The sequence below is a fragment of the Protopterus annectens genome, chromosome 4.part0, assembly GCF_019279795.1.
Source record: "Protopterus annectens isolate FY-2018-M chromosome 4.part0, PAN1.0, whole genome shotgun sequence".
In the NCBI taxonomy this organism is placed as follows: domain Eukaryota; kingdom Metazoa; phylum Chordata; order Ceratodontiformes; family Protopteridae; genus Protopterus; species Protopterus annectens.
This window is the reverse complement of record NC_056733.1, coordinates 1,493,648,605-1,493,671,196: the sequence shown is the minus strand read 5'-3', so window position 1 is coordinate 1,493,671,196 and position 22,592 is coordinate 1,493,648,605. Positions and strand designations below refer to the sequence as shown.

The 22,592-nt window shown below is 39.3% G+C and overlaps 1 protein-coding gene across 2 annotated transcripts in view; it reads left to right on the top strand.

Moving 5' to 3' along the window:
• Positions 1 to 22,592, top strand: part of CYFIP2 (cytoplasmic FMR1 interacting protein 2) — a 2,832,302-nt gene that overhangs the window by 2,530,533 nt on the left and 279,177 nt on the right. For both annotated transcript variants that reach the window (XM_044069335.1, XM_044069334.1), the window contains one exon: positions 224 to 462. In XM_044069335.1, the coding sequence (XP_043925270.1) occupies positions 224 to 462 (239 nt within the window). The remainder of the gene's footprint in view (positions 1 to 223; positions 463 to 22,592) is intronic.

Here is a 22,592-nt window from a genome sequence, read left to right as displayed (position 1 = left end):
AGTAAGGAATGCAGGAATTTATAAAATATAAAATAAAATACAACTGTCAGAACCCAGCAGGAAACCTATCCACAAGGGGAAAAAGAAAAGCTTGTATGAGAACTCCAGCTGAGCTGATTATGCATGGTGCTAATAGGAACTAATAATATCTTGATATATGGTGAGGTATGCAGCTGTGGAAATGTCAATATGTGCTTTTATTTTTCATCTGTTTCCTCTTCAGCAAATTGCCATTGCTCGGGAAGGTGACTTGCTAACCAAAGAAAGACTGTGCTGTGGGCTTTCCATGTTTGAGGTGATCTTGGCTCGAATTCGCACTTACCTTCCAGATCCTGTATGGCGTGGTTCACCGCCTACAAATGGTGTCATGCATGTGGATGAGTGTGTAGAATTCCATCGACTCTGGAGTGCCATGCAGTTTGTTTATTGTATCCCTGTGGGGACAAATGAATTCACTGCAGAGTAAGTACTGGTTATTTTGTTTCGGGTCTGCTGAGAATGATGGAGTTTTGTAACTTGCATTGTTTTTGTAGTCTCAGTTATTTTGCATATGCTGTGAAGTCTGGCTTGGCCTGTATACTACTTAGTTAATCTTTGTGAACAATGTGAAAACATATTGCTTCACAAAATATTTCTCTGATTAAATGATTCTGTAATACTATGTTACAATAGTTTTCATTTTAGTTGTCTTTTTGTAAGACATTGCTTTAGGCTGTTTGTATTTCCCACATTAACAGGTCACCCAGCTGCAGTACTGTACAACCTTTTTGAATTAATTTGAGAAGTAGCTTATCTGCTATGAATTTTAGTAGTTGGAAATTATTTTATTGTGCAAACTTTTCATTCACGATGTAGCAGTTATTCATTTTACATGCTGCCTACTTTGAGCTTTAGAAGCAGTGTGGGAGGAGATGAATTTAGGTTGAACTTGCATTGGTGTCAGCAACAGAGCATGGGTGATCAGCATATTTTAGAGTGTCTATCCCACAGAAAGACAGTGACCAAAACAGTCTCCCCAAAGTGCCAGCATCTGGAATGTGTTTGCTTAGATGGCAAGATTGGCATAGTGTGATCCATGTTTCACCCTTACTGGGTGCTTTTTTTCTTTTACTTGAGGCTTATGCAACATGGAGTGTATATAAGTAAGAGGGGTCAGATATGAATTTTTTCACAAGGTTGGCACAAAAAAGTGTTTGAGATTTTTTTTTTCTACTGAATGTGCATTGTCATTTATGAAAAGTGAATTGGATGGTATACCAGTATACCAAAGAAAAGTCTTACTCTGGATACTCATACTGGATCTGCAGAGTAGATCATGCTTACCTGAAACCTTTTGCGCTTCAGAAGTACACTGTATTTGAAATGCAATACATTTCTTCTTAATGTTTGAAGGAGGGGCATCTTTAAAGCAGAGTAGTCTGTGACTAATCAAAACTGCACAAACAGAAAAGTAAGCACGAGGAAACATCATCTACATCCATGGATAACTGTTTTAAAAGTCCAGTTCAAACAGGGGTATCCAGTTTAAACATTGAGGCTGTCTAGGAAAAAGATCAGAAAAGTCAACAGCCTGTACAGGAAAATGTGATAGCATCAGGCAGCAGGCATGCTACAGTTCCCATGAGGATATCTGCTGTAGAGATGGAGGCAAAAAAATTTCTTAATACACATATTGAAGACAGTGCAGCTAACACATATACAGCTATCAATATACTGGCTGGCTGCGATCACTTGGAAGTTAGCTGTTCAGCATTCTTTAACCTTCAAGGCATATCCCAGCAAGTCAAGCAGACTATTTCCAGTTGGTTGTCCTCAGGTGTTGCCTTTTGTTATACCCACCATGATAAACTAATTCCAGTCAATACTTAGGCACACTGTCTGAGAGTCTTGTATTCTTTGATGGCATATTGTAAAAGAAAAGAATGGACTGTAGAAGCTTTCTAGAGACAGCTACATGGTCCCTTATATATATATATGTGTGTGTGTGTGTGTGTGTGTGTATATATATATATATATATATATATATATATATATATATATGGATCTACTGTCTTTCAACAAATTTATGTTTCAGTGAAACGTAAATCCGTGAATGCATTTACATGAAAGTGCGTTTCAACAAAAATGCACTTTCATGTAAAACCATAAAAAAACAAAAAACAATACAAAAAACACTTTTATGCAGGGGGGGCAAGCCCCCCCTGCACCCCACATGTGGGGGCTGTGCCCCCCACATCCCCCTACTTTAATAATCTCACTCCAAGATCGCACTGCAGTGGGGAAAAGAGAATGTTCCCTCATCCCCACTGTACTAGGATCTCAACAACTATCCGCTTAGTTGTACAGCAACACTAAACATTGATGTACAACTAAGTTAACATGCAAACTGCATGTTTGTCTTTATTTAACTAATTTTTTTTAACTAATTTACGTGAAAGTGCATTTTCGATAAAACACACTTTCCCGTAAATCCACTCGCGAATTTCACGTTTTGGTGAAACAGAAATTTGGCAAACTCAAGTAGATCCATATATATATATATATATACATATATATATATATATATAGAGGGAGAGAGAGAGATTTGTACAAGGAACTACATACTGGATTGTTTTGTTTAGATCCAGGACTGGCTTTGCTAAGGACATTCTCCCGGAGCTCCTGGATCCATGTCTTTCCTCCTCCCAGATTAGATAGGCATTGATTATCAACCCATATAGCCTAAAGGCTAACTACAACAATGGAATGATGAACATAGTACAGTTGTGTAAATTGCACTTATCCTTATCAGTATGTGTTCAAATTTGTCACTGCTACAGTAGCTGTGCCCACTCTCCATTTCCCTAGTGGTTTATAGGGTTAATTCCTGTTTGGCGTTCAGGGCGAGTGCTCTGCTTTTTAACTGTAGGGCAAGAAAGTCTCTGACTGCCGATTTTTCCTCCTTAGAGATGTCCAGTCAGCAGTCAGAGTGGAAGTGTGGGTGGGACCCAGAGCCTTTAGAAGATGTTGGTTGTTGTCCCTTGGGCAACATAGAACTACTGCAGCAGAAAGGAATTTGAGCATCTCCTGTTATGGGAAGTGCAACTTACACAACTGTACCTTACTGACACATAAAGCTACTAAATACATTCAATTAAAGAGCTAAGGAGCTGTGATATCATCCACAGTTTCTTAAATGAATCCTGGTACTACTTCAGCCCTTCAGCAATTGCAGATCACATTTTCTAATAGCTTGCTTCCAAGGCAACAACCCCTTCACCCCGCCCTAGTTACAGTACAAGGTTGACAGCAAATGTGACATGCCACCTGTTGTGGAGTCCCAGCACTGATTGTTATTAGTAAGTACCTGTAATTCTGCAGGTCAAAGTCTGTCATCACAAGCAAACAGTGCAGTTAAACAGGTTGCATTGTGTTTCAGCTTTTATGATACACTTATTTATTTGTCTGTCTTTGTTTACTGGGAAAGTTTAACTGGGATTGATTCCATTTTTAGACAAAAGCTCCATAGTTATTGTGATACAAGTACAGAGAACATTGCAAAATTTTGCAGTTACAAAATATAGAAGGTATTCAGTTTATATGCATATATTAAAAACATTATGGCATTTTTAATTGTGAATTAGATATGCACATTAAAATTGTAAGTGCAGTGTAGGATCTACAAATGAAAAGTCAAACATAGTACTGAAATTGAAAATATATAGTTACTAGAGGGATATATGTTTAGAGATATGCTAGAAATATATTGGCATGTAATGTCATTTAACTGTTGCAAAAACAGAGTTTTCAGGAGTAAAGTATTTGTAGAGGAGATTGTAGTTTTTGATGTTAGTAGGTTTGTTTTATAAAGAACATTACTATGCAGTGGAACATGAGACAGAGGTGAGATAGGGATGGAGTAAAGGGTGGCCTTAGATGGGTTAGAAGGAGGTTGGCTATATATGGGAAGGGAAAAGTGTTCATGAATAGTATTTATATATTATCCTAGAGCTGTGTAGAAGCACAGTCAATTGTCTAATAAAAGTATTTTTTCAGTGATGGTTTAAGTAAATTTAGTTGGTCTATTTGTCTTAGATCTAAGGGGCTGGAGTTCCAGATTTTTGTAACATGATAAAAATAAACTGAGTCATTAGCAGAATTATTTGATTTGTGACAGAGAGTACAGTTTTGTTGCTGGATCTTGGGGTTCTGGTTGTGCTATAAGGTTACATTATTGCTAATAAATGCAGCAAGCAGTTGCTACAGTGTATACCCTGAACAGAGTAAGTTTCAATTAAAAAGAAAAAAAAAAGATTTTTTGTTTTTACTTTTAAACTGCAGCAGCAAAGTGCTTGCTACAGGTTAGACCACAAATGGAGCTCTACAGCACACAGGATGACCGCAAATACAGTACTAGTTTTTACAAACCAGTGTGCATTAAACCAGAATTGTGTGGTCGCACCCCCAACACATTGTGCCCAGGGCGGTTGACCCCTTCACCCTGCCCTAGCTACACTACTGCAAGTAGCCATTAAGGAAGTTTCTATTTTGTAACCTAACCCCATGCCTTGTGACCAATTGTGTTCACTGATATACAAGCCGGCTTTGCCTTCCCCACTTGCATATGTGTGGCACCATACACATGAACTGAAAACCACCACATGAAATGGCATGGCAGAATAAAGCACATGCCTCTTGTCATATCTTCCACCTTTTCTACAGCATGTGGTGATACTACCTTGGACCAGTTTGCTTCCCTACCTCCAGGATGGGAGAGCTGGCATTGCCACTCACTCCTACCCTGCCTGCCTCAGTGGCTCTTCCAGTGCCAGACTCACTAGCTGATCACTGGTCAGCTGTGTCACATTGGGACTTCATCTGTTTGCAGTATGGAGACAGGTTTTCAAAGAGGATTGTCTTTGTTTCCTGGCGATTTACCAGGAACCTTAAACAGCTTTTAAGAATACTGTCAGAAAAATATGTGTTAATGTGTGTGCTTAATGCTAATTAGAAACTAAATGAGTTAACACGTTTTTCATTCTATTTTATATGCACTATTTTATATACAGCTTAGTTTTATATGAGACTAAAAGATGCTTTTGAAACTGCAGTGTGCTTTCTGAAACTTGCAAGATGCCCTCTGACCTAGTAATTGCTAGCACAGCAATATTCATGTTTATGCCTTTTGGAAATGTACTTGAGAAGCAGGTGATTATCTGCTAGGTCAGGAAGAAATTAATGAACAATGCTATATTCTGTAATGTAATGATTTTGAACAATCAGCTCTGTTCGAAGTATGAGAACATGCACAGCTGCAGAAGTTAGAGATAACATAGACAAAGGACTGTTGGAGAAATGAACTGCAATCTATACTTGCTTTGTGCTCGAATTAGCCAAAGTACCTTGAATGGTAACATTGCATATATCTAACCGGTGGTAGCCAAGGCCACGTTGTTTTTCTTAGGAGGTTTCTCACAAAAATTGATAGTGAAAGCAGAAAATAATATAAACAAGCACTACGACATAATGATGTTAAAACTTGTGATTTACTATGTCAGCTTGGTAGGCAATGTCGTATTAGAAAATGTATAAAAATGCTTGCATTTCCTGATTCTAGTCAGACAAACTCTTTATTAGCACGTTTTTGTCTCCTTGCTGCAAGATTAAAGTGCCTTAACCTGAACCTACCATGTATTGATCATTTTTAAAGTATATTTTTCCTTTGACAGTTTGGTCCTTCGAGCCGCAAACATATCTCTCACTCTGACTCAGGTCAGAATTGGGCCCGGTGGCATGCACCCATATGGAGAAGTGGCCACATCGGCTCTTCTGCTTTGAAAGACCTCCGACTGAATTGTCGTTCAAAAGAGGCCAGACACTGTTTCTGATCTGGGATTGGAGGACGAGTCAACTTTCCGGTGGGATCAAGACACGGAGGGTCAGGTAAGGAGGAATTTACCTTTTTCTGTTTTAGATCAGGGACTTGTTACAGTATTGTTGTTTTTGTCAGGGAGGTTTGCATGTGCATATCAGGGACAAAAAGGATTGCTGTTTTGTCATAGATCAGGGAAACAGAATAGGTAGGCAGTTATTCTAGATAAAACTGTGAAAAGGTGTAAATCGTGGTACCACATGATAAAAAGGGTTACGTAACAATTTCTAACTTAGCTAAGGCAACATGGGAAATCAGTGCACAAAAAGTTCCCGAGACCCGCCCTTAACCGAAGATGCGAAATACATGCAATTACAGCGTGCCGATAATGTTAGGTATTATACAAAATGGGTTAATAAATGCAAATTTGATGGTAATCTAGATAAACCTTCACTTATTAAACTTGTTAGGCAACTTAAAACAGACGTGAAAGGTCAGCTAAAAAAGCAACGACAATTAGGAGTCCCTCAGGCACACAGGTGGCTTGAGGAAGAAAACCGCAGGGAACAAAAGATTAAAAACTCAAAAGCAATGTTCTTAGATAAAGAAGACAATAACTTGGTAATAGCAACAGCCCCTCTGCCCCCTCCACTTCCCTTACCAGAATATGAAGCGAGTGGACAAGCTGATCCACCTCCGCTATACCCAGCTGTTTCTGCAAAACCAAAACCATTTGTCAAAGATCCTATCGAGACCAGGTCTCGAGCATGCAACTTAAGAGGGGATATTGAATTGTATGAAATGAATAAAAATTCACAAGCTATGAGTGAAGAAGAGATATGTCCACTCATAGAAGTACCAAATCCACAGGCAGGACAGGCAGGATAGGACCCAACTCTTCTAGTATATAGATTGTGGACACCGGAAGACATCCAGAAAGCCACAGAGGGAATTCCCCATCCAAAAGTTAATTTTAGAAAATATTTAGAAGACTTACAGGGCATGAGGTTAAGTTGCCATTTGAATGGAGAGGAAGTAGAGAAAGTAGTTAGACAAATCGTAGGTCCAGATTGGCACATGATCAGTGGCAACTGGAATCCCCGTGACGCAGAGCTTAGACCACTCCCACATAGTAACGCAGAACTGGACAACAGAGTGAAAGGTGACAGACCGAATCTCTGAGAAATGGAAGCCTAGGGCTGATTGGACTTGCATTAATCAATGCATACAACAAGAAGGTGAAACTGTTGATAGATATTATGCCAGATTATTAGAATGTTTTAATAACCATTGTGGAATGCAGGTACCTGAAGACCAAACACATGATTCCCCATATGAGCAGCAGCTAAAGAATGCATTTTTAAAAGGCAGTATTGCACCTATTAGCAGCTTTATTACAAAGCACATGGTAGATCATCGTACAAGTAGATTACAGTCATTACTTGAATATGCAAGACATGCCGAAAGGCATTTTAATAGCAAAAAGAAAAAAGAAAACTCAAGTATTTGCAGTAGAAGACAGATCAGAAGTATTTGTAGTACAAACTGGGAAGAAGGGTAAGAAAAATACCCAGGGAAACAAACAATCTGATAAACGATCAGAGGACTTTGAAGAGAGAAAGAAAAGGGGCGAATGTTTTAAATGTGGGAAAAAGGGACATTTAGCAAGGGATTGCAGGCAAAATAAAAAGGTAACCACAGAAGACAAGGAGGGTGAGGACTGACTATATGGTAGTCAAGAATCACTGGATAAGAATAAACAAGAAAAGACAAGTGCAAATGTGATAGAAGGGGTAGAGTATGTGATAGAAGAGGTAGAGGATGTGCATGAAATCACAGACAATGAAGAAAATGAAATTTTGGATTTAGCATTATTGAGCCTAGAGCTCTACTTAGCAGACACAAAACTGGAAGTTACACTTCTGGTAGAGGGGAGGGAAGTTAAATTCCTGTGTGAACTCAGGGGCTTCACGGACCCTGATACATCCTTCCAAACTACCAGAGAATTCAGAATCACTTGACTACATATTAGTGAAAGCAGCTAATGGACAGCTGTATCGGGAGCCACTCTCCCACAACATAGCGATAACTGACCCAGTTTCAGGGATGACCCAGAAAAGCAAAATTGTTGTTTCTGCAAAATACCCAGTGAATCTCTTGGGCAGAGACCTAATGCAGATATTTGGCATAGCCGTAGTTCCAACTATGCAGGGTATGGAAGCACAGCGACAAATGGATACTTTTGTAGTGCGACCGGAGGGTGAAACATTTTATTGGTACAGCCAGGACTTAGTTACGACTGGTCCAGGGGCAGTAACCGAAGAACTGATGAACGTAGCCATCAGTAAATCCCCCTCCCTTGACACTGATAAACAGCATTTGTTGCACTGCACTCCATATTACTGTAACAGACCAGGACCTGATAAAGAATATGAGCAAGAACTGTTTAGAAACCATGCTAACAGATTAGTATTACGAAATTTGTACTGGGACACAGAAGGAAACAGTGTAGTAAGCTGTTCATTGCCCCAGGAATTCCTAGCACTTTACAAATCTAATCGATTACCACATGTGAGTTTAACTAAAGATAGAAATTTGAAGTGGGCAGACTTAGGAGAAAAAGTCACAAGGTGGGAAAAGCAGACAGAGTTAGAACTTTCCGAACAGGGAGTACAAAAGCAGAAATTAAATTGGATAACGCAGACACACCCAGCTGTACACTCACAGGCAAGTGAGGATAGCTGAGTAGCACTCTTACTAGAGGAAGAGGAAAAAGCCTTACGAGACATACCAGAGACTCTCTGGTCAACAGGGAAATCAGATGTGGGACTTATTCGTACAGCAGGATCAGTTACTATCACGCCAAAATCAGCATTTAGTCCTCAAAAGAGACAGTATCCCTTGAGAAAGGATGCAGAAATAGGAATCAAACCTATAATAGCAGCCTTACTTAAGGAAGGAGTCTTGATAGAATCACCTGATTCACCATGTAATACACCCTTATTTCCTGTTAGGAAAGCAAACGGAGAATGGCGTATGGTCCAAGATTTACAAGCTGTAAATGACGCAGTTATACCCAGGGCACCTACGGTGCCAGATCCATTGAAACCTCAACAAAAGTATTTTTCTGTGGTAGATATTAGCAATGCATTTTTCTCAATACCGATATACCCTGACAGCCAACATTGGTTTGCATTTACATTTCAGGGGAAACGGTATACATATACGAGACTACCACAGGGATATTGTGAAAGTCCAACAATATTCACACAAGAAATGGCAAGTAACCTGGCGGGATTTATCCCACTGAAAGGCAGTCAGATTTTACTTTATGTAGACGACATTCTGCTGGCAGCCCCCACCCAGCAAGAATGCAGATAGGATACCATAGCATTACTACAATTTTTAGCCACTCAAGGACACAAGGTAAACAAAAACAAACTGCAACTTTGGAAAAAACAGGTTAAATACCTGGGATATGTAATATCCAAAGAAGGCAGAATATTAGATGAAGACAGAAAAACAGCAATATTACAAGCACCTAAACCAACTACCAAGAAGGAAATGATGTCCTTCCTGGGTACTACTAACTTTTGTCGGAGTTGGATTCCAAACTATGCCTTGGAATCTGCTCCGCTGACCAACTTGATATTCAAAAAGCCGATGGCAGCACAAGGTTTATTACAGTGGACACCAGAAGCAGAATCAGCTTTCTGCAAACTGAAACAACCGATAGCTTCTTCATTAGTTTTAGGATTACCAAACTATCATAAACGATTTTTCCAAACTGTAGATTGTAAGCAAGGTTATATGACATCAGTGTTAACACAACAGCATGGGGATAAACAACACCCCATAGCTTATTGTTCATCGCAGCTAGACCCAGTGGCACGATCCTTGCCCCACTGTGTACAAGCAGTAGTCGCAGCTGGATTGGCAGTGCAGGCTTCGGCCTCAGTAGTGTTGTTCCACCCTGTCACATTGAGAGTGCCTCATGCAGTTACATTTATTTTACTGCAAGAAAAAGTAGCATATCTTTTTCCTGCTAGACATCTTTCCTGTATGACTATACTGTTGAGCCAACCTCATATGACAATTGAATGATGCACAACTTTGAATCCGTCAACCTTGCTCCCAACCCCTGCTGATGGCAAACCACACTGCTGCCTGCAGGAGATTGAGCAAAAGACACTGCCTAGAAAATATCTCACAGATGTTCCCTTGGATGATGCCGAGGTGACATACTATGTGGACGGCTCATGCAGGAGGGGTCCTACAGGACAGAATCTAGTGGGGCATGCAGTAGTTTCTGATACTGAGATTTTAGAAGCAAAGTCTTTACCACACAACTTATCTGCACAAGCAGCAGAATTGATTGCTTTGACAAGGGCCTGTACCTTAGCAAAAGGTAAGAGAGTGAACATTTTTACTGACAGTTAGTATGCTTTTTCTACTGTACATGTTTTTGCGCAGCAGTGGAAAAATAGAGGAATGATAACATCTACTGGTAAACCAATTAACCATGCGCAGTTTATTTTAGACTTGTTAGACTCTATTCAGTTACCTCAGAAAGTAGCTATTTGCAAATGCGTAGCTCATACCAAGCAACAGGATAGAATTTCAAAAGGTAATGCGAGGGCTGATACAGCTGCAAAACAAGCAACTTCAGCTTCAGAAGTATTTCTTTTGAGTGAGGAATTACAACCATCTGAGATTTTAGACTTAGAAATGTTAAAAACAATGCAGACACTTACTACAAATATAGAAAAACAAAAGTGGATAAAACGAGGAGCAATCCTTGAGAAGGGACTGTACATCTCCAAAGAGAAGAAACCGATTTTGCCATCTAACTTGTTTAGATATGCAGCTTTGTTGAGCCATGGGCAGTGCCATGTCTCAACAGGGGGGATGGTACAGTTAGTGAATCGAGAGTTTACATGTGGATTTACAAACTACACAAAAAATTTTTGTGCAGCATGCCATGTTTGTAACAAGCATCATGCACAAGGTGCATTGAAACCTAAGCAAGGGAGTTTCCCTACACCACTGTATCTGTTCCATACTATTTGTATGGATTTTATTGAGCTGAACAAATGCAAAAATAAGAGGTACTGCTTTGTCATTATAGATATGTTTTCCAAATGGGTGGAAGCTTTTCCAACTAAAAATCCAGATGCAGCTACTGTTGCAAAAGTCCTTGTTAAAGAAATTATTCCTAGATTTGGCATACCGGAAAAGATTTATAGTGACAATGGCACACACTTTGTAAATCAAACTATACAACAACTTAGCCGTTATTTCGGTATTTCTTTGAAAAATCATTGCGCATACCACCCCCAATCTGCAGGATTAGTAGAGAGGCATAATGGGGTTTTGAAAAACAAGCTTAGGAAATTGATTAGTGAGACACAAAAGAACTGGGTGCACTGTTTACCTGTGGCACTGTTGAGCATGAGAACTGTTCCAAATGCAAAAGGGTTAACTCCTTTTGAAGTTCTGTTTGGGAGGGCATATTATACACCTCAATGGAAACCTCTCATGCCTGCAGAGTAGGAGGCTGACAGTTCACTTGCAGGGTATATGAGGCGATTTTTGAATAACAAACTTTTGCAGTTGAATTCTGTTTCAGATAAAGAGCAAACCAGACCATCGGAAGCAATAGTAGCCCCAGGTGCATGGGTCTGGGTGAAGGTCGTGAAGAAAAAGAACTGAGTTCTCCGAAGTGGGAAGGGCCGTACCAGGTACTACTGTCAACACCCACTGCAGTCAAGATCGCGGAGCGAGTGTCCTGGATTCATCTGACACATTGTAAACTGGTTAAGAACTTTGAACTGGACAAAACCTTGTTACTGTTGTACAACGAGAACAAAATGACCAGGTATAGAGTAAACAGGGATGCAGAACAACCTCAGAAAATTTGCATGATTATTCCGATAGCCATACTGATAACATTGATCTTTTTGTTGTGGCCTTTCCTTTTCCCAGCCACAAAAGTTGAACTGATCAAACGTGATGCATTACACATAGACTGGCATCCAAACTTTAACACTTACCAGGCAATTAAATATGTGTATGCTGAGACTTTTAATGTTTCAAACTGCTGGATTTGTACAGCTATACCAACAGCGTACGGGGGATTATTAATGACTGCTGTCCCCCTAGGGGTCAATGAGACCTGGGAAAACTTGATTTTTGATACTTCACCTGTGAAGTCACAAGACAAAATAGCATTGTACATACCTGTTACACACAAAGGGATTGTATGTTTTTACAAAAATGACACTATTCAGGTGGGTTGGAGCAATTGCAATGTGACTGTTTCTTATAAATGTTATATTAAACCGAGTAAGACTAAAACTATTTGTGATACAAACTATGATGCATATTTTGCTAAGATGCATAAGAGTGTTGATGAGATACAGCATAATCATGTTCTTTTAAAACAGCTTTCTATTATTGATAAGAAAATGTTTCATGCAGGGCAAGCTTATATCAATACAAAAGTAGAGAATTGTTATTTTGTTTGTAGGAAAAAAGCATATAAATGGCTACCTGAGAATTGGTCCGGCAGATGTTTTTTGGGTTACCTGGTTCCGGTCATACGACACACTGCAGCTTTGCCTCAGGGAAAAATTCGAAATGTCAGAGAGGTCAGCAGCAAACCTAGAAGTCCAATTAAGAGACCCGAGAATCCAGTAGGACGAATCGAAGCAGGATGGAGAAACCATAACTCTGTAAAAAACAAAGATAAACTGACACACATGGACTTGAGTGACACCATTATATCATGGGCAGGCATAGCCCCTGCATATGGCGCAATGAAATCGATTTGGGAGCTGAGAAAACTGTCTAAACTTCTCGAAGTTATGAGCAATGCAACTTTTTCTGCTCTCGAATTAGTGACTGATGAACTGAATGCTATGAGAACTGTGGTGCTTCAGAACCGCATGGCTCTTGACTTCACCCTAGCGGCGAGAGGTGGTACTTGTGCTTTAATAAAAGAAGAATGCTGTTTGTACATTCCTGACAACCAGCATGAAATAAACGACCATCTTGAGGTGATCCAGCAAGTGTCGACCATGACCAAAGTAGGCCCAAACCCTCTGACAGACTTTTTCCAGAATTTTTTGGGGAGGGGTGGGGTTCCATCCTAATGAGCAACCTGATTGCCATTTGTGTAGGATTACTCCTATTAGGAGCATGCATTTGTTGTGGTATTCCCTGCATGAAAAAGTTAATCAAAGAATTTATAGATATATCAGTTTCTGAGACTTTGTATCAAAGTACTGAAATTGAAGAATTGTTGAAATGTGAAACACTTTCATAAGTTTAAACTGAATGACTCTCTTAACTGCAAATCCTGAATGGAAGAGGTTAGGAGAAGAAGCAAACTGTTTATTCTTTTGAAAATAGAATTAAAAAGTATTAACGGGGGGAAATGTCAGAAAAATATGTATTAATGTGTGTGCTTAATGCTAATTAGAAACTAAATGAGTTAACATGTTTTTCATTCTATTTTATATGCACTATTTTATATACAGCTTAGTTTTATATGAGACTAAAAGATGCTTTTGAAACTGCAGTGTGCTTTCTGAAACTTGCAAGATGCCCTCTGACTTAGTAATTGCTAGAACAGCAATATTCATGTTTATGCCTTTTGGAAATGTACTTGAGAAGCAGGTGATTATCTGCTAGGTCAGGAAGAAATGAATGAACAATGCTATATTCTGTAATGTAATGATTATGAACAATCAGCTCTGTTCGAAGTATGAGAACATGCACAGCTGCAGAAGTTAGAGATAACATAGACAAAGGACTGTTGGAGAAATGAACTGCAATCTATACTTGCTTTGTGCTCGAATTAGCCATAGTACCTTGAATGGTAACATTGCATATATCTAACCGGTGGTAGCCAAGGCCACGTTGTTTTTCTTAGGAAGTTTCTCACAAAAATTGATAGTGCAAGCAGAAAATAATATAAACAAGCACTAAGACATAATGATGTTAAAACTTGTGATTTACTTTGTCAGCTTGGTAGGCAATGTCTTATTAGAAAATGTATAAAAATGCTTGCATTTCCTGATTCTAGTCAGACAAACTCTGTATTAGCACGTTTTTGTCTCCTTGCTGCAAGATTAAAGTGCCTTAACCTGAACCTACCGTGTATTGATCATTTTTAAAGTATATTTTTCCTTTGACAAATACCATTTTTGTAAAGGAGCATAGAATGTGATACTTCGTATATGAACTCACACTATAAAGTATATCAGAAAGATGCTCTCTTTGATCATGCATTGAAACTAGGGCCATGTATGTCTTCATTGGATTACGTGTTACAGCATATGAAGTGTTTTCTGGTTGACTACCTTCTTAATTTTGAGCCTGTCTTTTATTTTTTTCAAAAAAAATTCCCTCACCTAAAGAACCAGAGCTGATACACATTAAGGAATAGAAGTCATATAGTGAGAGACCTGACATGACTGTAGCAAGGGAGTAAAACATAACAACATAAATTCATTTAAAATGCAAAATGCATTTATGAAATTAAAAAAAAAAAACAAGAAAATTAGTGTGTAATTTGAGACAAAGCAGTAGCAGGTGACAAATGTGATGTGGATAGAATTGTATAAAGTTAAGCAATCATTTTAGATAGCAGCAAGGAAGACTGGCATACTAAAGGGGTGAAAAGGAAGAGACATTGCCAACAGAAAATTAAAGCCTGTTTCCTGTTATATAAACTGTTGTAGCATCCCATCTTGAGTGTTGTGCGTAATGTTTGTGTTCTTATCTTTACAATGACAGACAGCATGAAGAGTAGAGGAGAGAAAGGTACCACAGCTGGTGCTTGTCTTGTATTCTAAGCCATATAATTTAACTTGTATAGTTTTTATGGGGGTATAAAAACTCTTGCGAGAATTCATAATGTCCATGTGAGTAGAATCTTTCCAAAAATAGATGTCTTAGAAAAAGAGGAAGCAAACTGAGGATCCACAGCAGATGAGTTAGAGGGGACTCAAAGTATAATTTCATTAAAAGGTAGTAGACACTTGCAGTGGACTTCTGAAAGCAGTGGTATGGTCAAAAACAGCAACATGATTCTTAAATATATGTCCTAGATGCAAGAGAGTTTTTGTTGGAGGTGAGGTAAAAAGGAATAATTTGACTTTACTTCACTGGATGAGAGAACTGGAGCAGCCTGTAGCAGAACATGTGACAGCAACAGACAGGAAGCACAGTATGCTTCCCAAGACTATAGCTACAGTAGTCATGGTGGTGAAATTTCTTACTACAGAAGCTGAAGACTGTGTCACTAGCATACACATAACTAGGACATCTGCAGTCGTCTAGGTGTGTCAGAATGAACAGCACCCATTTGGAAGTTCTAAAACTGAGTCGGTCCTGTGTAGTGGATGACATTTGAAGTATCACTGCTGACAAGACTGTTGTGGTGTAGTTCTTTCATTCTGTAGCTGCTGTGCTTAGATGTATGTGTACCCCCAGAAAGATGTAATGTAGTGCCAGTCATGTGAGGTCAGATGGGTGTTTCTGGCTTTATGCTTCATAATTCTTTTTTACCACTTGCAGATCCAATGTTGTCTGTTTTCTTCAATTCAACCTTTGGGTTATCGGATCCGACCAGTTCCAGCTTCAAGACTTTTCAGAAGTTAAGATCCAGGGCTGTGACTCCTTCCCTATCCATAATTCCCGCAGTTCCCCAAATTACTTCAGATCTAGTTTGCCACATGATCGAGAAGAATGTGGTCTTCGAGGTCTCTGACTTGTTAGGCAGATAACTGATAATTAGGCTCAAAATGGTAATATCCTTTCTTGTTAATACTTTATATAGCTCCTTACTTATATTCTTTTACCTTTTATTCATCACCATTAAAATATCCTTTTTACTCTTTAACTGTTGCTAAAATATTTCAAACATTGTATTTCTAATATCATTTTGTAAGAATTTTTTTCTATCTCTAGTTTTGAGTGGTTAGTTAGTGGTTTTTTTTTCATCCCTTGTCAATGTGTCAGTGCTGGTGTCTTTGTTATTGATACTGTTCCAATATGTCAGACAAGGCACCGGTTTTATAAAGGTTTCAGACTGCAGCCACAAAATTCCACCACAAGGCCTTCACTCTTTGTGTGTCTACTGCCTGGGGGTGGCACACGTGGACATCAGTTGCAAGGTGTATGCTTCTTTTGGCCCCAGAGTGCTTTAGGGACATAGGTGTAAGCTGGTCCTAAAAAGCCTTCTTCTTGCATATTGGGGAATTTTGGCTCCTTCTTCTTCTTCACAGGCTCCTTTTCCTGTTAAGAGGAAGTTATCAAGGGAAAAGAAAAAGGAGAGAGACAAACCTGCAGAGAAAGAGAGAGACAAGGTGTTGAAAGGTCATGAGAGCTTGGCAATGGGCAATGTTTTCCTGTCTCTTTCTCACTGCAGCACACATACTGAGGACTTCGAATATTCTGGCAGGTAAGCTGAGCAGGTCTGTTCTTCTGCCCCATAAGTGATCCCTCAATCAGTCAGTGGCAACAGATATTTTTAGTTACTGGGGCCAACCTTTCTGTGATCTTTTTGGTTTGTACCTAAACAACAAATGCAGCAGTTACTTTACCCTGATTCTTCTACAGGGTCAGTCACTGAGGGATGGTTTAGTCCACAATTGGCTCCCATGTTTCCTTTATGCCTTTCCTCCAGTTCCTCTCATAACAAAATTTCTTCAGAAAGCTAGAAGGTGCAAGGCCAGAGTTATCCTCATTGCCCTCTTTTGGCCCTGAGAAGTTTGGTTTCCTTTTTTCTGACCTCAGCTAATAATATCCAACTTGGGTGCTGGATCCTTATGCAGACTGGTCAGGTACCCATCCAGTCAGCCTTACCAGGACCTGAAAACCATGAAATTAACCTCATGGTTTTTCCAATTTTAACAATGGCAAGAAATGCCAGGCTTTCTACTCCATTAGTTCACATTTTGTCTTTCTCACAGAAACCAAATATTAGAAAAGTTTACCTTAGTAAATGGAAAAGATTGCGTCTATATTACCCGATCGAACGTTTAGGTTAGCGAATACCTAATCATTGATCTGATAATATCGAAAAATTAAAACAGCGAACGGCCGATTAAATGTAGGAAATAAATTCCATCAGCCGCAAAAGAAAAAAAAAATTTAAACCAAAATGAAGTGGGAGGCTTTGCCCCCCACACCCTCCCTAACTAAATATGCCAACTCCGAGATCGCTCTACAGTGGAGAAAGGGGCAAAATCTGCATAACGACCAAGGGAATTCTTTCCCTGCGTTAAATCGTCCGTTTGCGCTTTTTTGCTTTCGCTATTACCAGATTGACGTTTAGGTATTCGCTAACCTAAATGTTCGATCAGGTAATAGGAACCAAAATATTTACCATATGGGCTTCTTTCAGAGGGCTAGATCCTTTTCCGGCCCATTTTCTATCCATTCTGGATTTCATGGCAGAGCTTTTTCACAAAATATCCAGTTTTTCAACCATCAAGGTGCAATTAGCATCCATTTCTAATTTAAACATAAGATAAAGTGAGACTTCTGTCATTTCTCTAAAAATTTCAAAAGACTTTCTGAAGAGAACTTTTGTATGACACCAGTAAGACATCCAGTTCCTCCTTGAGACGTTACTATCATGCTTCAGGCTTTAACAAAAGCTCAGTTTGAGCCTGCCTCTGCAGTAGACTTAAAATATCTTTCTTGGAAAACCCTGACAGAATGCCATTCAGAACAAATCCTAACTTTCTCCCAAATGTGCCCTCTGAAGTGAACCTTAATCAAACCATCAATCCACCAGTTTTCTTCCAAAGTTTTTGAACAAAGGAGAGTATGTTCTACACTTACTAGACATTCATCGACAACTTGTGTTTTACTTATAGAGGACTAAGGTATTAGGAAATCTATCATCTTTTCATTGCTTTGTCTAAAGCTAAATTTGGTCAACAAGTATCAAAAGTAGTTCTGTCCAGATGGCGTTCCAACTGTATAATGTGTATGAAAAGCTGGGATTGACTTTGCAAGTCAAACTAAAGGATTATTCTGCCAGTGCTATAGGTACTTTTACAGTCTTTTTGGGTAGAGTTCCTATTGATGAGATTTGTGTTGCAGTACTTTATCTACTGTTCATACCTTTGTATCACACATCCTTTGGCTCCCTATTCTCAGATAGCCCTTCTGGGCCCATCTCATTTGCTCACGCATTTGGGAAGGACAACCCCTGTAGCCTCTTAATCCTGCTCTGTTCCCTCCCTCAAAAAAAAATGTAAATAAATAAAATATATACATATTTTATTCAGCTGCTCTTACTGTAACTGTCTTAGTTGCTGTTCTGCTGTTATCTGTTCAGTCACTCTTACTCTGCACTTATTACTGCTTGTTAGTAGCCTTCTAATTTATTGCCTTCTGCACTTGTTTTTTAGTCATTTCTTAATTTAATTGCATTTATTTAAACTGTATTTGCTGTAATATTGCTACACACTCAAGTGTGCTAGCCTGCACTGCAATTTGAGTTGTATTTACTGCTGTTTTAGCTGCTTTTCTGTAAAAAAAAAATCCAAGCTTGTTTCCTGCCTTTCCTGTAACTAGTCTAGTCCAGATACAGACTTACTCTATCGAGGACTGTTGGTAAGCTTCTGAGCCCCCCAAGTCCTTCTGTGTTGGAGAGAAGCCTTCTAGCTTATCAGTGGGAGTGGTAAGCACTAGGTAACCTGTCTACCACAGGAGGAGTGATTTCTGAGCCAGAAGTTATAGTTTATTGGCCGTTTGGGAAGCTTTTCCATCTCTTTCAACCTTCTGATTTAAAAGACTGTGTTTGCGCTTTTTTCCTGCCTTTCCTGTTACTAGTCTAGTCCAGGTACAGATTTGCTGTATCAAGGACTCTTTGTAAGCTTCTGAGCCCCCAAGCCTTTCCGTGTTGGAGGGAAGCCTTCTAGCTTATCAGTGGGAGTGGTAAGCATTAGGTAGCCTTACTTGGATAGAAGGAAGTTTCTCTGTTCACCTGTGAGAGAAGGGAGCTTTGAGTAGTCTATCTGTCCCTGGAGGAGTGGTTCCAGCCCAGAAGTTAGTAGTGTATTGGCCATTTTGGGCTAATTTCTATCTCTTTCATTTCCCTGTTATTAAAACCGCTTTTGCACGGTTTGCACGGTTTTGTGCACTTGGCAGCGCCGGTTAGCTAGGGATAAATTATTCCCAGCTCCACTAAGTCTCCTCTTCAGTTTTCCCCTTGAAACTAGTCTAACTCTCAACCTAAGCACTCAGAAAGCATCCTACAGCCCAGCACTTGCTCAGACCTAATAGCAAGCACTAATATGCCCTGACACTTGATTGCCCAGCAGGGCAAGTCTCTTTATTCACCCCTCACCAACCAAGCGACTAAATATTCACTCTACTATTCAGGCATGACCAAAGGGCAATTTCAGGAGTACTCTCCAGTCCAGCTGGTGAATCTGGGTATCCTGAGGCAATGTTATAACTGTCTCATGTACACAGACAACCCTCTCCTCCTACCACAAAACACTAACATATGCGAGAGATGCAATTATGCAGCCAAACTGGAGGCTAAACTGTCTCCACCCAAGACTGGAACAGACAGTCAAGAGGAGAAGGTTAACACTTGCACCACACCTCCAGCCACACATAGACCTACTAAACCAGCACTGGCAAAAAATACACATAAATACACAAAATCATACTTGGAGGCTCTAAATAAAAACCTGCAAAAGCATCAGAGACCTCCAAAGCAGACACCCAAACAACCTGCACCTTCCGTCACAAACCAGACAACACATAAAACACAATTTATTTATTTATTTTTATTTTACATTTGTTTACCGGGCTAGTCTGGATACATGTCCATTTTCAGTAGAGGCCCGGGGATAAAAGCTCCTAGGTAATACAATGAATTTAACACAATTCTATCTACGGATATAGAAGACAAATACATCTATTTACAGTGCCAATTACAGCTTATCATAGTAAAAAAAAATAACAGTGTCAAATACAGGCATAACAAAGGATGCAGTTAAAACCCAAAATTTACAGTATAGAATACAGTCATAGCAGAAGAAAGTAATATAGATTAGGAGTTCTAGAGATAGTAAGTAGAACTAGTTTTATAAGGAAGAAGTTTCTTTAGAAGAGTAGGTGGGATGGGAAGATAAGAGTATTTAGTGACTCTTGAGCTAGTCAGGATTAGAGCATGGGCATAGCCAGTGAGTTTTGAGATGCACTTTCAGATTGTTTTTGAAACAGGAAAGTGAGGGGAAGTGTGGAGAGTTCGTTTGGTAGGAGATTCCACGCTTTTCCAACTATATTAGAAAAAAGTGAGTCACCAGCCTTGTTGTTTGTTTTAGTAGTATGTGCTAGGAGTTTCTGAGAAGACCTTAAGGAATCTAGGTTTTTATAGGGAGTGATTAGTGTGGAAAGGATAGGTGTTTTGGAAGGTGTGTAAAGGGTTTTGTGAGCTATAGTTAGTTGATGGTATTTAATTAGATTTTGTAGTTCAAGCCATCCTAGCTGTTTTAGATTAAGGCAGTGATGGGTTCTAAATGGGTTACCTGTTGCAAATCTGTCGATGTTATTGTAGGACATTTCCAGTTTGCTGAGATTATTTTTAGATAGTTTAGTAAAAATAGGTGAGGCATATAGAAGAGGAGAGATAAGATGAGTGTGTGCTATTGTGGTTCGAGCTGAAGGTAGGAGAAATGATTTTATCCTATATAGAGAGCCTAACTTTTTGTTGACAGTTTTTATAGTATTGTTTATATGGGTATCAAAGTTTAGATTATTGTCAATGGTGACTCCTAATAGTTTGGTGGTAGGTTCGGTGATATAATAGTTTTATCGGTAGAGTTAACTGAGAAATCCAATGGGGGGATTTTCTAGTAGGAGAGAAAAGGAGGAGTTTAGTCTTTTTGGGGTTTAAGAGAAGGCATCTATGTATGAACCATTGCTCAACTATGTTAAAGACTTGTTGGGTGAGGTAGAGAAGTTCAGAAGAGGAGGGGGCTAAGCATATCAGTGTGGAGTTATCTGCATATTGTATGCATATGGCTTGGGGGATGGCAAGGTGAAGGTCATTGATGAAAATGAAAAAAAGTAGAGGTCCAAGGATGGATCCTTGGGGGACACCGAGGTTGACTGGCAAGTGAGTAGAGAGAGATTTGTGCCATAGTACAGCCTGTTGTCTTTTGTCAAGGTAAGACTGGAACCAATTTATGGAGGATGAATCAAGTGACAGGGATTTTAGTATTGTGATGAGAATTTGGTGATTTACCATGTCAAAAGCTTTAGACAGGTCAATAAATAGGGCAGAAGAGAGTTTGTTTAGATTGCGGTGTTTGTTGATACTATCTGTGAAGGAAAGAAGGGCAGTAGTAGTGCTATGTGAAGGTCTAAAACCATGCTGACAGTTGGCTAGTAAATTATTTTGTGTTAGATGGTGAAGTAGTTGTCTGTGAATGCATTTTTCCATGATCTTTGCCAGAGGTGAGAGGAGGGCAATGGGACAATAGTTGGAGAGTTCAATGGATTGCCCACCTTTGTGGAGCGGGATAATATGGGAAATTTTCCATAAAGTAGGGATATAGCTTTCGATAATAGTTCTATTGATCAGGATAGATATTGGATAAGCAATAGTTTTAGCGGCTAGTTGTAGGAATTCAGCAGGTAGTTGGTCTGCTGAGGGAGAGCATGGTTTCAATTTCTGAAGAAGGGTTAGTATATATGATGTTGGTATGGGTTGAAAGTGAAAAGAAGGGGGAGAGGTTGCTTTATTAGTAGGTAAAGTAAAGTTGTTGGGTGAGAGCTGACTAGCTAGTGTTTGTATAGTGTCAGTGAAAAAGGTATTAAAATCATTGGCTATATTTATTGGTGTTTTGTGTTCAGTGTTTTGTGGGTTAGGAGTGGTGGATTGCCCTGGATGAAGTAGTTGGTTGATACTAGACCAAAATTTCTTTGGCTTGTTTTGACTGGCTTGTTGGGATAGGAGGTAGTAGTTTTTTTTGTCAGATATTATAGCTTTTTTAGTTTGGTTTCTTAGTTGTCTAAAGATTTGTTGGTGTATAGGGTTTTGAGTTTTTCTCCATTTTGCCCAATGTTTGTTTCTAGCATTGATTTTTATTTTGGTTTCTTTAGAGAGCCATGGAGCATGTTTGTTTTTAGCTCTAATTTGTCTGGTAGGGGCATGGTGGTTCAGGATGGCAAGGAATTTGGAGTTAAAGTAACTAACGGCTTCATCTAAAGGTAGGTTTTGTAAGGGTGACCAGTTACATGCTTTTAGTTCCATCTGGAAAAGTTCAGGGTTAAAGTTCTTTTTAGATCTGATGTTTTTAATGGATGTTGGAGAGGGAAAGTTGGCTTTATGTCTGATGATATAGGTAAGAGAGTGGTCACTTAAATCATCAGGGAGGGTTCCTGAGTCATAAGTATGAGGAAGATGGTTAATGAGAATCCAGTCTAATAAGCTTGATTTCTTGTTGGATTTATTTATCCTGATAGGAGAGGTAATGGTTTGGGAATACCCATATAGGTTTATATGGCTTGAGGGGAGGTTGCTGCAGAAGCAGGTCCAGTCAATATTTGTGTCACCTAGAATGATGGTTTCTTGAGGCAGGTTTTGGGATAGCCAGCAAAGAATATTTTCCATGGTTGCTATGTTATTACCGGGAGGTAGATATATACAAATGATATAGATGGATTTGGCATTGTTAATAAGAAGTTTGGAGAT